Source organism: Lagenorhynchus albirostris, chromosome 5 (assembly GCF_949774975.1).
Source record: "Lagenorhynchus albirostris chromosome 5, mLagAlb1.1, whole genome shotgun sequence".
NCBI classification, from domain to species: Eukaryota; Metazoa; Chordata; class Mammalia; order Artiodactyla; family Delphinidae; genus Lagenorhynchus; species Lagenorhynchus albirostris.
Genome location: NC_083099.1, coordinates 126935376 through 126951018, shown reverse-complemented (window position 1 = coordinate 126951018; position 15643 = coordinate 126935376). Strand labels below are relative to the sequence as shown.

Genomic DNA, 15643 nt, shown 5'->3' with positions numbered 1-15643 from the left:
TTTATAATATAAAAATAATTAAGACTACCATTTATAAAAATAGTTCTAACATAGAGGAAAAGAATTTAAGGATACTTAGTTATCAAAGAGCTGGGTGACTTCCCTATTAAATTGTATTATTACTAGAATGCTAGTTTTGTCATTTTTTAAGATAAATACATTTTGGTCATTTAAAATCCTCATCAGTCAGTCTCTAATGAGATTTTTTTGTGAAAAATGTCCAATCTCATTTTGTAAACTGAACACACACAAGATTTCTTCTTTTCCTTTAGGATACTTTGTTGTTTAATTGATGGAGAAATAGGTAACATGTATGGAGTCTTAACAAACTTTGTTTGGTAGAAAATTGCAGTCCTTAATGCCCTTTTTATACCAAATAATGTTAAATGTGTAGTTTGTCACTTACGTCCAAGTTTTAGCTTTTTATCGAAAAATTTAAATACATAGATTATTCTCTATTTTTATTAAAAATTGACTCTGCCATTGAGAACTTACTCATCTCCAATGTGATTCTAAAATTATAATTTATAAAGAATTAAATATCAATTTCTTATAATTTAAGACCTTTTCACATGTCTTTTAAATATATATTTTCCATAAATGAAAAGTTCCCATTTAATATTTTCCATTATTTATTGATTTGGGAAAAGTAGGATAAAACATACTTTAGAGTTTACCTTAATCATTTTTATGAACACACACACAAATAATAGAGGATAAATTTGTACAAGTTGTAATTTGTACAATTTGTACTACAAATTGTACTACAGATTTGTACTGCGAATTGTGATTTATTTATGGTAAAATTTATAGAAAGGGATTTAGAAAGCTAACAACGTAAGCTAAGTTAGCAACAGAGTAAAATTAATTTACAGACATTAATGTGGATGTTTGTTGTCATATTTGGTATTTCCTTTAGAAATGTGAACTGTGCAAAGTTTAATGAAGATAAAAGACACTCCAGCCCCTGTTTTATGTTAACTTTTCAAATTTAGTGAATACGGTGAAATGCAATGAGCTTGGTACCACAGACCACAATAGAGAATAGCAAAACGTTATAAACATTCCAGAAGGTGCTTCACTTCCTGAATTTCAGAATTTCCCTTTCTCCATCAAATCTTGAGAGCTCAACTACTTTATATATGAATATCAGCCTACATGTTTCTTTGGTGTCTTTAATGAGTTAAATTTAGCTTTGCATTTATCATATTAATAGTATAAGTAATACCGCAGTTAAATAAATCTGCTCTTATACGCCCTAAGCATTTTATCTTGACTCTATGTGTACTCATAGGCATATATATGATCTCCACTAAAAATTATACGTCGTCTATCAATATTTAAACATGCTTCTTATGTTAAAATTTTTAAATAGTAGCCAAACTGATCCATTTTGTTTAGGAAAAAAATGGGATAATACTAACTGTTCCTTTTACGTAGAAATATAAAAAGGAACTATTTCATTTCACTAAAGCCGCTTCCTGAAATCCCACCCCTGATGCCATTGTCAGCACTCTCAACTGTTTTCCTGTTCTTCTGCCCCTTAAGAATTGCCTCAAATCAAACAAGAAACAAGGCAGTGATGGTACAAGTTAGAAAGCAAGCTTTGATTTTTTTTTTCTCCTTCTCTTGCCAAATAATCCAAAAAAAACTGGATTTATCCTGGGTTTCCCCAAAGTGATCAGTTTCCCCAAGGTGATCAGTTTTTGGAAGGTCAAGAACAAAAATGGTTTGGAGATACCCCAGAACACCAATGGACTGAACACACACCCCAGGGCCCTTGAGTATTGCCAAGGTAGGTGCCCAGTTGGACAAAGTCCATGACTGAGTGCCTCTGGATCCCTGACCAAGATACAGCTATTACATTGCCTAGGCCTCATCAAAAGAGCTAATACTCAGGGCTTCCCTGGTGGCGCAGTGGTTGAGAGTCCGCCTGCCGATGCAGGGGACACAGGTTCATGCCCCGATCCGGGAAGATCCCATATGCCGCAGAGCGGCTGGGCTCGTGATCCATGGCCGCTGAGCCTGCGTGTCCGGAGCCTGTGCTCCGCAACGGGAGAGGCCACAACAGTGAGAGGCCCGCGTAACGCCAAAAAAAAAAAAAAAAAAAGAGCTAATATTCTTGTTAAATAAGGGTGTTATTGACAAACAGCAAAATCTTACATAAGAGTATTGGAAGCAATAATATGTAAGATCTCAGAGCTTGAGTTCTGGTTTTCACCATCATCAGACCACCACTCCTTTTATAACATTTTGAAAAGTCTCTCTAACAATGAATCTTAAACTGAACTGACAGAGTTTGGTAGGGGAGTCAATACCATGGATGTAATTTATAGTAAGTGTTTCAACGAGTGTTCAGGCTTGACTACCAGTGGAAACAATGGCAGTCAGGTGTTTGCCCCCTTATGGATGTGACAAATACAGATGCAGACTGATACAGGGGCCCTGAATTAGTTTTTCTTTCTTCATTTTATCCAATGGTGAGCTCCAGGAAGATCTACAGTAAGAACTGTGCAGAAATGCATTGTGTTTATATATAAAGCTGAATTAGGTTTTGGACTCACATAATCGTAAATACATAAATGTCCAACAGGAATTTAGGAAGCTGTGTAGGGTGCAGGACAATTTTTATTTGTGTGGGATTGCCCTGTGCATGCCATCTAGCATCCCCGGTCCCCAGCCACTAAAAGCCAGTAATGTCCACCCTCCTTCTCCCATCATATCAACATCCCACACTACAGAATTATGTGCATCAGAGTTTAAATTCCAGCGCTGCTACGTGATTTGGGGCAAGTCACAAAGCCTCTCGGGCTGCTTCCTAGTCTGTAAAATAAAGTTGGTAATAATTGCTAACTCAGAGACAGGGTGTGAGCATTAAATGAGATGGTATGGAAAACTCTTAGCAAAGTGCCTAGAATGTAGTAAATGTTCAGTGGTAGTTTTTTGTTGGTTGGTTGGTTTTATTTTGTTTGTTTTTAAATAGAACCAGGATCATATTAGAGAGGTTTTACCAGCTTGTCTCAGAGAGTCACCCTAACACCCAAACAGTATATCCTTAAAATTAATGAATATAACAAGCCGTATAACAGTCCTAAAATCTTACCCTTTCTCCCCATCTTCCTCTTCTCCCTCTCCCCAGAGCCTTTTCCTTGTTAATCTTACAGACATGTGCTTGCACACAGAGCTATTGAAAATATCTAAAATTCTCAAAGGATTTCCTTTCATTGTTCATGCAACCCTTATCATCATCAGAGCTTCGAACGCTTACCAAAAATTTGTTTTTCTCAAGAACAATCAGTCAAGTCCACAGAGGGGGTCAGACACTCAAGCATTCTGTTAATTTATATTGAAAAAATAAGCATATCACAAATACAGTTTTCCAATATTTTAGGCTCTTTGACCAGCTGCGATTTGCCTTCAGGGATTGTTATTCTGTGGTTGAGCCACAAAACTGAAATGGCTAAACTGAAGTGAAGCTGTTGTTCATAAAACAGTTGTTCTCATGGATTGTGAAATCATCTGGCTGAAAGCTTTTGTGCTGATAGCATTTGTGTTTGCTCTGCATTTTCATGACTGCCTGACCAGAACAGCCTGAAGATGAGGAAGAATGCAGTGGCCACCAGAAAGTTTTTGTGGCCAGAAGTCAGCTTGTCTGTGTATATAATACATACACAAAACACTATAATATTCTTCATGAGGCACACTAGGTCTTGTAACATCGTATTGTGTAACTGCATTGTGAATTTGCCCTCTCGTACATTTTCGCTTAGCCATAAAGCAGCAATGAACAAAGCACTTTAAATGGGGAAATTGAGATTAAATAATGTCTTTCATCAAACCTGCAAGCCAGGGCTTTTCAGGCCCCTCTTATCTACGAGTAAAACTGATTTCCTGCTGATTCCTCCATCACCTTAGGCCTGATGGGGAGGGGAGGCTGTGCTGGGCAGCATTTAGCTTAGAACTGGTCTATTACAAGGAATGCCAGAGCTAAGAAACTCAAAAGTCCTAGCGCTTCCATCATTTTGTTTCTCTCTTTTTATAGGGGACTATTTGATTCAGAGCTGCTGATGGCAGTAGAATAACATATTTCTGCCTATTTTAACTCTTTAAGACAATCTGTTTCTAATGTTTAACTTACTAAACAGCCAAAGTAACATGTTTTGAACACTATATTGAAGTTACTTGCTGGTTCAACTAGTAATGGTCCATTTGAAAAATTAGAAAGTATTTATTTTGGATTGGGGAGTAATGCATTCCTTTTTCTTGTCAATGTATATTCTTTTTTGCAGTGATGAAATTATCTTTTAATTATTGATGTCTGATCACTGAACACGAGTTACTTATTTTTTGAATATTTACTCATATTAAATCAGCCTCACACTGTTAAAGCAGACTGCAGTTTAAGTCACTAAAATTATTATTGTTTATCTTCCTGAAAAATATAGCTTTATTACTGTTTTCAAATAATACACAAACCTTGAAACAGAAAGGCAGAGAAATTTCTAGGAATGATCTCCTCACCCAGAATAATGACAGCTTTTTGTGGTAATATCTTTCAGACCTTTATCTATGCGCATGTGATGTGTTTCCATATTCCCTTGAGTAATTATGGAATAGGGCTTTATCATTTGTAAGGGTCTTTGGCATGTGTGTGCACATTTGAGCCCTGGAAAAACCCAGCTTCCTTGTGACAAAACAGAAGCTCAGAAAGAAGGAGGTTTGCCCAAGAGCGCAGAGAAAACAAGTGGTGGCATTAAAATGGACCCTGAGACTAGCCTGACTACCACATCTTCAGTCCAAATTTAAACCACAAACTCAACTGCTTTCCCCTGAGTGGAATACAGTTTCTAATGATTTAACCATTGATGAAGGTAATCACTTTAAGTTACTTTTTTGCTCTGTGAGTTTGCTTTGGTACATTCTTACCTTCAACTGAAGCACCATTTGGGGCTCTTGTCATCAGGAAGCTCTCAAAAAGTACAACAATCCTTCAGTTAACACCATTTTATAAGGAGTAATAAAAAGTCCCTCACCATACATTGTTGCGGATGGGAAAAAGGATGAAATACAGAGAAACAGTATTGTTCAAATGTATTTGTGAGTTGCAGAAGGAAGTATGTCTTAATCTGATACACGAATAGAGTGTTACTCATCCTCACAATAGTTGTCATAGAATATTTCATAAATAGGATATTTAATAAATGGAGTTTTATAGTATTTGAGAGTTTTTGAAATGGAGTTTTAAAATTTTTGGTTCCTCATTGCAATTAGAAGATAAGTTATTATTTCTATTTTACTTGTGAAGAAACAGCCTCAGATGTGATCATTTGCCCCAAGTCGCCTGCATTGTAAATGTTGGGTTTAGATGCCTCCGCCCTCCTTTTCTCCTCTACGGTGCTGCCAGGCTGCATGATAAAGGACCAAAACACCTTTTTCTTTGGATACATCCAAATGTCTTGGTATTCTCAGCAACATTTTTTTTTCCTATTTTGTAGACTTGGCTTGCTGCCACTTTCTTCTCCCTTACTGTTCCCTGCTAACGTGTGGCATTCAAAATCGACTTGGGCTTATAATCCCATTTTTGAATGCCCGGGCTGCGTGCATCAGTAAGCTGTATGGTCTTACTGAAATTTTTGATCCAAATGCCATCCCGTCGAGCACACCTTCTCTTCCCATGGACACCTCTGCTCACTTTTCCTTACCTTCTTACTTTTATATTTCCCAGACCTTACCCAAGAGGCTTTATCCTCCCTCATGGCTTCACTGGCCCCTTGTCCATTATTTATCCTAAAAGCTTTGTTTCTTTCCCTTGCCTGTTTCTTCAAAGACCAGGGTAAGTTCAAGTTAATATTTTCTGAGAATCAGAAGCACTTTGGAAATACCAGCTAATGGTCAACAACAGTGGGCACTATTGTGCTGACTGCAATGTTTTCTTTGGGTCAGACCCAGAATACTCGCAAAGGAAAAATTGTGAAAGTCGACAAATATGAAAGGAAGTATTTGCACTTCACACATTTCAACTCTATGTCATCTATTAAATAGAAACCAGTCTTTAAAAATACAGAGAGAGGGGGAGGAAACTCTGGTTTACCTCTTCTACCCTCAAACTGGGAACAAATTGGATTCGCTAAATGGCCGATTATGTGGTGAAACGTTCCTTTCCTGATAAATTCCTATTTGCATTTCTCCTGGCGATTTAATGGAGTCCTTTTGTAGTTAATTAACTGTAAAATAAAATAAGATTAAAAAAAGATAAGATTGGATAGTTGTAAAAGGAGGTATCTTTAAGATTTTCCACTGCGCTGGGCATAATGTATTTTATTTCTAATCAAAAGCCAAGAAACTATTTCTAAATTCGCTGAGAGGAAAACCCACGCTCCCAGCCCCTCTTCTTTGATGTTGCCGCGTATCTTATCCTGGTGAGCACATTTATTAGAAAACTAAGGAGTAGGATTGGCACATCAAGAGCGATAAGCCTTTTGAAGTGGTACCCCTCCCATCCTTGATGCTCAGGATTAACTCACTGTGGTTCTTTTCTAGCTGCTTTTTTTTTTTTTTTATAACTTGTGTATTGCACATGCTTTTCCTTGCGCTGTGTTCAGGAGCCACGACTTACCATCTCGATTTGTCTTGTTTGCTTTCCGTGTATCTTGCTTCCTGTGCCCAGTCGAGCCTGTTGACGCCCGCCCTGCCGCCGACCGAGGACTGACCACTCGACCAGGTATATCCCGGTGACCCTCCGCCCCTCCGCATCTCGCGCTTGCACAGACGCAGCCCATTTCTTGGGGGTCAGCCTCTCTGAATTGCAGATATGGAGAAGCAGGGTTTGAAATGACCGTGGAAACCAAACTTTTTAAAACTCCCCTTTGCTTTTCCTTACACTTCATTTCCCAAGTTCCTAATTAGGTGATCAATTTTTTTCTTTCTGAGCATTCCTTTTGAAACAATAAAAAGGAGCCCTTCCAACGTTTGTTTTTTTCTTTTGATTTTCTGGTGGAGAGGGTTCTGTAGAACCTGTTGGTCCTCAAGAATGGAAACCTGCACAGATGCAGACTCTAGCTGGTGACGACCTGGTTACTGCTGGAATATCTCATTCTTTCTTTCTTGTTTGGTATCCGGATGGTCCATTTCTAACTGAAGTGGGCTCAAACTTGAGTCAGTTCCTCAAGTAGACATGAGTTCCTAAAAATATCAGAATTGGAATATCTTTACAGCCCAGAAGTATTTCCATTTTATCTTTTGTGGGTTATATATACTTATTCTTGATGAGTGTCTAAAACGCAGCTGAGGTATGTGCCTAATTTTCCATACAAGTTCTTTATTTTTTTATAGTACTTAAAATTCCCATTAACACTGATATGGACACTTCTTTTTTTTTTTTTTTTACATCTTTATTGGCGTATAATTGCTTTATAATGGTGTGTTAGTTTCTGCTTTATAACAAAGTGAATCAGTTATACATATACATATATTCCCATATCTCTTCCCTCTTGCATCTCCCTCCCTCCCACCCTCCAGTCGGTCACAAAGCACCGAGCTGATCTCCCTGTTGACACTTCTTTTTTTGGTAGTTTCCCAAGCATTAAGAAGAAACACACTTTCACCTTCCTATGTCTCAAATTTAGCTTTAAGAATAATGTCACACCCAACAAAAGCACATACATGCCTGGTTTTGACCCCGTGCACTACCTCGCCCAACTGATAAGTACCCATTGCGTTCAATGAATCAAAAAGAGAAGTTACTGAATTGACAAATCTGTATATACTCTGGGGAGATTTTACTCCCAACAGTGCAAACCTACCCATAAATGTTTTCTTCTGTATCTTCGTAATGTCCCCATGCGGTACTAGGAACAGGGCATTAACCTCATATGGAGATGTTAACACAAGGAGTTTGACCTTTGCTCCCAGGTTGAGATGCAGTCAGCAGCCGGGCCAGGAGCAGCCCCTGCCCCTCTCTGCCAGTACAGGCTCAGGTTCCATCTGCTTCCCACCACAATCACTGACGAGAAATTCAGTGTCTGCCTTGTGGCACCTTCATGCCTCTGCGCTATAATTAACAGGGCAGCGGGGGCCGTGGAGTGATACATCTTGACAGCCAATCTCCTTGATTTTATGAATCTCTTTCTGTAGGGCTTTTCAGAGAAATTTAAATTATAGTAAGTCAGACCCAGTTTCAGCTCTTCTAACGTCTTCCTTATTGCCAGTGTCACACAAATAAATTTCAAAGAACCAGCAGTTGACACATCCCCAGCCTGCTCAGCCCACTGGTAGGGCCCAAGGCTGAGTGAGGGTCCGTTCCATTCTAACTGCAGCTGATACCAGCTTAGGTTGGTCCTTTGCCTTGGGCCTTTTTTTATGGCACTTCATACTTTATTTTTAAAGGAAGAGATGCTTTTCATCTACAAGCATGAAATGTGAATTAGAAGCGCTCATTCAACCAATTTTATTAAGTTGCTACATTGAGCACACTGGGCAATTATGTTCCTATTGAAATACCCAGGAAGAGGTAACACCACCGAAGTTGATTTTTTTCCTTTTTTAAAAAATCTAAAATGAAAAGGACTTTTCTATACATTCTTAAACAAAAACAATTTGTTTTAAGGGAAGAGCTTGAGAATACTTAGAGGTAACATACAGATGGGAAGAAGCTCCTTCTAAAGTCTTTGTTGTAACAATAGCAATAGCTCATTTTGATATTTCACAAGGACTTTCCAACTGCTTTGGAGGGTCAAAAGAAATTAAGTAATAAGGCCCCTGTTCTCAGGAGCTTGAATAGAAAGACCACACTTTGTGTATTTAGAAAGATGAGATGGAATTAGAAAGGCACGGAAATACAAAGTAACATAAAGTGTAAACCACCTTGTGATGTTTGTTTGTGATTTGAGCAGATGGGACATTAACCAAGGGGTGCGTTAATCAGGGCACTTGCTGGAGATGAGCTTTAAGATAGGTTTTGAAAGGTTTTGGGCACATCCATTGTCAAAGAAGAGTGGAATGTTCTATACAGATAGATGAGAGAATGGCCTGGGCCAAACTTCCTTTCTTACACTATTGTAAGGCTTGGGTTCCCCAATAGAAGAGGGCCATAGTGGGGAAAGAATGCTCAGATAGGAAGTGAGGGAGATTCTAGCTAAGGTATGTTTATGAACAGTCCTATTTGCAGCGTATGTCTTAAGAAATACTATGCTCTATATTTTTGTGCTTATAGTGAGTCTTTTGAGCATTTGGACCAGTTTCCCCCTGTGTTTTCTAGCATTACTTTCGGTTCTTCATCATCACACTTTATGAGACCACGTGTTTGAGTCTAACGTGCTCAATTATATCATTAGATTTTCCAAACTTAGAAACCCTTTCCAGGATTGTCACATCATGTTATTCAATTGATGTCATTGTTTTTTAAATAATCACTGCTGTCACTCTGAAACAAGTAAAGAAAGGGCTTTTGTATAATCACAACTGAGGAAAATGACTTCTCCTTGACTTCCATATCTGAAATAACAGGGTACAGTAACTTCTAGAATGTAGTGTCAAGGAAGGAACACCTTTAATATCAGTGGTGATTTCTAGGGATGGTGACCATTACAGCTACTCCCCTGGGCTTATTTCCAGAGAGAAATAGACTCTGAAGGACAAGTAACACCATTTGACCAGAATAAAGGAGACAAATACAGGCATACCTCATTTTATTGCTCTTCACAGATGTTGCATTTTTTACAAACTGAAGGTTTGTGGCAACCCTGAAGTGAGCAAGTCTATTGGCGCCATTTTCCCAAAATCATTTGCTCACTTCATGTCTCTGTGTCACATTTTGGTAATTTCGCATTATTTCAAACTTCTTTGTTGTTATTATATTATGGTGATCTGTGATAGTGATCTTTGATGTTACTGTTGCAAGATTACAACTAGCTGAAGGCTTAGATGATGGTTAGCATTTTTTAGCAACAAAGTATTTTTAATTAAGATACACACATTGTTTTTCAGAGTAGACTACAGTATAGTGCAAACATAGCTTTTATATGCACTGGGAACCCCCCAAAATAGTATGACTCACGTTATTGCAATATTCACTTTATTGCGATGGTCTGAAACTAAACCTGCAGTATCTCTGAGCTACGTCTGTACATTAGCAGACTCTTCACAGGGTGGAAAACTGACCCTTTCCACTATAATTTTAACCATGCTTCTCCAGTCCTAATAAAGGAAACCAGATCCTTTGAGAAAGGTTTCCTGAAGGACATGCTTTCCTTCCTCAAATGAACATGCTTCCCTTCTTACTGAGAGCCTGGTGTCAGAGCTTAGAGAATGAGAGTCTGGTGTCAGAGCTTAGAGTGGAATCAGGACAACTCGGAAAATGCATGTGGTAAAACTGTAAGTGAAGGTCCCTGCGATTTATTTAAAACTTCTCATCACATATCACTATATGCAGTTTCAGCTTATTATCAGTGACATTTTCCTGGTGCAAGCTTATTAATTTTTTCCCCTTTTTAAAGACATTTGCTTAATATATAGAAAGGCTTTTCAGTGAATGACTATACATGCTGTACAAAAATGGACTAGGGAGAGCTCTTTCCGCTGAGTCCTGCAAACTATTGTGCTATAATTAATTATCTGTTGTTCTGACTTGCTACATGAATTTGAATTTTTTTTGACTATTAAAAGTAATCTTTGTGTCCTTTCAGAAAGAGTGTGGGTTTTTCTAGAAGGAAAGACTATTCAAGAGAGTGTTCTTAAGATCTCAGAAATATAATTTTAACTATTGCACTGTTAGATCCCGATGACAGAAAGAGGGTAAGGTATAAAGAAATCACTTTAGTTCTAAAGGGACCTCAGATTTAAAAGGGTTTGTAGAAAGATAAAAGTACACAACTAATGAGAAATAAAAGAGCATTAGTGTCACAGCCCAATAAACATTTGTATCAGGAAGATTAGAGGTCAGAATAAGATGAAACTTATTAGAAAATGCTAATCATTTTAAAGCAAGAACATAAATAAGAATAGAGAGCCCTACAGCTCTTGGGATGGGGTTAGGAATCGGGACAGTCAGTGAGTAGACCAGTTAAAAGATGAGAGAGAATGGGAAACTGTCCCGCTTTGATTGTGCTTCTGTCTTTCATGTGTATATTAAACAGGATGGTCTTTTGTTAAAGGAAAGGCAAGTCCAAGACAGGTGAAGATGAGAAAACAAGGCACTAGCCCTTTGTAATAGTTATCTATTACTATGCAATAAATAACCCCATAACTTAGCAACTTAAAAACAAACCTTTACCTTCTTATAATGAATTTCAAGGATTTCAAACATGGTTTAGCTGGGTGCTTCAGGCTCAGGGTCTCTCAGGAGGTTGCAGTCAAGACATCTGCCACAGCTGCAATCATCTGAGGGCTTGAAGTTTGGCTAGGGCTGGTGGGTCTTCTTCCAAGATGGCGCACTCACATGGCTGTTGGCAGGAGACCTCAGTACCTCACCATGTGAACTTTTGAGTGTCCTCACAACATGGCAGCTGGCTTTCCCCAGACTAAGTGATCCAAGAGAGAGAATACAAAGGAAGCTGCCTTGTATGACCCAGTCTCAGAAGTCATACCCCATCACTTTTGCCATATTCTAACAGTAGAAGCAAGTCACTATATCAGGTCTACACCTGAGGAAAAGGGAATTAAATCCCACCTCTTTTTTTTTTTTTTTTTTGTGTGTGTGTGGTATGCGGGCCTCTCACTGCTGTGGCCTCTCCCATTGCGGAGCACAGGCTCCGGATGTGCAGGCTCAGCGGCCATGGCTCACAGGCCCAGCCGCTCCGCAGCATGTGGGATCTTCCCGGACTGGGGCATGAACCCGTGTCCCCTGCATCGGTAGGCAGACTCGACCACTGCACCACCAGGGAAGCCCAATCCCACCTCTTGCTGGGAGGAGCATCCACAAATTTGTGGATATATTTTTAAACTACCACACTTCTCTACTCAAGTCCAAGTTCTTATAAATCATGGGCTGGGAGAACTTGAGGGCAAGATCGTAGAACCCCTCTCCCTGATCTTTGTGGACTTGGAAGATAGGGATAAGAAAATGTAGTTGTGACAAGCCGAAGGGAGAGAAGACAGCATCACAATCTACATGCCGGGTGGAGACTGACATTGATCTTGGGTCCATTTTCAAATAGGTTATTAAATGGAAGCTTTCTGAATAGTTGACCAAGAATCAGTGATATGTCACAACCAGCGTGGGTTCCCTGGATCTTGTAAAATTATCCTCTTTTCTCTTTGTGTAGACTGTGCTGTTAGACTGGCACGTCATACGCTGTGGACATTGCTTTTCAGTTTCAGCAAGATGTGTAACAAGGTTCACAGCACCTTGTAGACAAAATGTAAGAGTTGATAGACCAAAAGCAGGAAATCAGGTCCCATGGGAGCTGAAGGAACTTGGTAACATGTAGCCCAAGTAAGAGAAGAATCAGCAGGAACATGATGCCTCTCCTTGGGTATCTGATCTGTTCAAGGCTACAGTGCAGAAGGGGGATTTAGGCTTGCTCTATGTTGAACAGAGTGGAAGTTATAAGGAAACTGATTTTGGCTTAATGTAAGAAAGGCCATTCTAGTAGACAAAGCTGTCCAAAAATGGAGGCAAACTGATAATTCCTCTCTGTTTAAGTAGAGCTGAGAGTTTACCCCTGGGTGGGAACACCAGAGAAGAGATGATTTTAGAAGCCATTCTCATCCTAAAATTCTGACTTTTGATATTTAAATGCTGCAACGTGGAAACGATATTTATACTTTGTAATTTCACCTTTTGTTTTAAAAATTACTTTGCGTTTTGATTTTAAGCTTCAAATTACTATCTGAAAAATTAAATTCATTATAACAATTAGTGTAAGAATCATATAGCAATATATAGAGAAAGAAGAGTTAGCATGTTAGAAATTGTTAGTCCCACAGAAGCATTTTTCAGACATTATGTACTGCAGTTCTTTATTCAGCAGATGAACCATTTACATTATGTATCTATAACTAAATCACTTAACTAAATAAATGATACGATTTTTACAGTGCTTCACTGCATAGATGCATGAACATAATTTATTTGTAACTGGAACAAAGTCCTAAAGTAGCAGTTTTGTTCTGCCAGGTAATTAATGCTCATTTTTAAAGCCTTTTATTATTTTTTCTGAAGGAATGAGAGCACGTGGAAAAAGACATATAATAGGCTAAACAATGAGCACCTAAACCAAGCGAGTATGTTCTAGGAGCAAATCCTTTCCAGCCTCCCAACTAGCATTTAACTTCTGTCTTTTTCCCCATTAAAAAAAAAAAAATTATAGCATGTGTTTAAAGGCAATAGAAGCCTGAAGTGCAAATTTCTTTAATCTTTAATTTATTTTTGTTTAAAATAGGTAGTGGTTAAGGATTTAAATATAGGGTGTCATTTTCTGGAAGAAAGTCATTAATCCATTTTCCTCTAACTTCAGGCCTAGAAAGAAGTTTCTGGTAGGCTTTGTGTTGTAATGTTATTGTTTATAGATAAAACAAATGGACTGGCCTGCGTATTTTGATTATGGTATAATGCTTATGGTATCATGCAGGTTCGGGGTTGACAAATATCAAGACGGAAGAGATTTCGGAAGTGAAGATGGATGCAGAGTTCCGACACGATTCAGGATATGAAGTTCATCATCAAAAATTGGTACGTGACATAATCTACCTCTTCAGGCCACTCTGTCTTGTCAAATGACTTTCGTTCCTCTTGGGTCAGAAATCCAGTTAAGGAAAAGATTAAAACGAAAATAAAACACTTGCCTATAGGATCATCATGAAAACGTGAAGAAAAGAAAAAGAGGCTCTTTATATAGTAGTTCTTTAGGTCTAGAAAGCAGCTGAGCCCACGTTGGGCTTAAAGTGGAATTACTTTGTATTCTAGCAGCCATTTTAATAAACTTCCTGTCTGTTTTCTAGGAAATCAGGTTTATAATAGGCTTGTGTGAAGGATCGAAATCTCAAATAAAACACGTGTAAACACTGCTTGGGTTCACAGAACAGCTTCACGGCCGCTGGCTTAATTTCACATTTGTCAACTCTTCCCCTGGGCTTCGTCGCCTCTCTCTCACCCCTCCTTTCTGTCCCCTCCCCACATTTTAAATTTTTCCTCGGGAGTGGGATGGTTGGGACTCCCTGGAGGTAGGTAGAGGGGTAGGTGAGCCAGACTGCATTATGTTGCCAGCAGTGTGTTCAGCAGAAGGCTTGGGCAAGAAAGACTGTGGCTTCCTTTTCAGACAAAATTACCCTTTTTCCCCCCAAATGTTAGAAATGGAGTAAATCAAAAGGCACCCATCTCCCTTAAGGTTACATAAAAACCTTTACCGAAAGCTTCAGATAAATCAATCCTGCGTTATGCTAGGGGACCTCCCATCTTAAGAGTAAATAAGCCCAGTAAGTGGCTTAAACTAATAAAGAAGACAATTTTGTTGCGCATTCAGTATTGAACAAAAGTGGTAATCAAATTCTGAAATCAGTAATAATACTTGAGAAGGACTCTCTCAGGCACTTACTTTGTTTTTGTTTGTGTGTGTGTATACATGTGTTTTTCCCTTTCAAGGAGAAACTGTCTTTCCACTATTCATAAATAAAATTTGCAAATCCAAGTATTAATCTCCAACAGAAACCCCTATAAAGTATAGTGTATGCCTCTTTTCACTCTAAACAATTGAGGCAAGTTCAAAATTGACTTGAGATTCAGATTTGCATTTTAACTCCCATAATCTTTTTGATAGAAGCACAGTGAACTTTTTGAAGTGCGGTTTTCGTTGGCAAGTTAATCCAGTGTCAGTTATTATAGAATCAGGGGCACTCTTGATCTGGCTGATGCTGAAGAGGTTAATAACAACTTGTGGAATCTGTTGAGGATTTGGGAGCTGGTGGGGCAGAGAGCTGAAGATTAATGTGATGTGTGGATTTGCGTTTTCTGGTGCCTGTGTCATAAAAGCCCATCTCCGCAATTACACTAACTCCTGTAATATGACCGTGACTAATGGCAGAAGCAGCAATTGAGAGAATCAGCTCCCTCTACTGAACTAGTTGATGAAATAATGTACTATAATTAGTGCAATGAATGTTACAGAATTACAGTATTTTCTTGAAGACATAGGAAGATGTCCAGACTTGCATTCATTTCTGATTACCTCATACTTTTATCGTTAGCTAATTAATGATTTGCTTTTTATAAATATGTTGAGTGAGCATATTTGTTTAGAAAGGGGCATAATTATGAACAGTATCTAATTTTGTTGCAGATATACCATAAGTAAAACTCTTAGAAATTCGCTTTATTTGCTGTACTTCATGTTGCCTTTTCAGACTGCTAGGATGTTAGTTCTAGCCATGACAGTCAGTCATTTTACTGTCTTGAGATTATACTAAAAGAATTATTTAGGGAGCTGTTTTTATTAATTTACATAGCAAATGTGGTATATGTTCAGTAGTAGTTGGGCCAGATGATCTGTCATAAGATCATCTCCTTACATAAAAAATGATAAAAGTTGCAGTGTGTTTTTATAATTCCATTCAAGTAAAGTTGAAAAAATAATGACTTGCATTTATAAACAGTATGAAGGAATGTAGTGTAATAAATTTATCACTGAATAAATTTCTTCTTTACAGTATT

General features: G+C 38.3%; 2 protein-coding genes across 3 annotated transcripts in view; one reads left to right on the top strand and one right to left on the bottom strand.

Moving 5' to 3' along the window:
* Positions 1-15643, bottom strand: part of JAM2 (junctional adhesion molecule 2) — a 410153-nt gene that overhangs the window by 163284 nt on the left and 231226 nt on the right. The gene's annotated exons all lie outside the window — the stretch shown is intronic.
* The window catches only part of APP (amyloid beta precursor protein), a 275906-nt gene that overhangs the window by 249640 nt on the left and 10623 nt on the right, over positions 1-15643 (top strand). Inside the window, exons 15-16 of one of the 2 annotated variants that reach the window (XM_060150785.1) lie at positions 6668-6721; positions 13569-13669. In XM_060150785.1, coding sequence (XP_060006768.1) covers positions 6668-6721; positions 13569-13669 — 155 coding nt within the window. The remainder of the gene's footprint in view (positions 1-6667; positions 6722-13568; positions 13670-15643) is intronic. The other variant, XM_060150786.1, reaches the window with a different exon arrangement.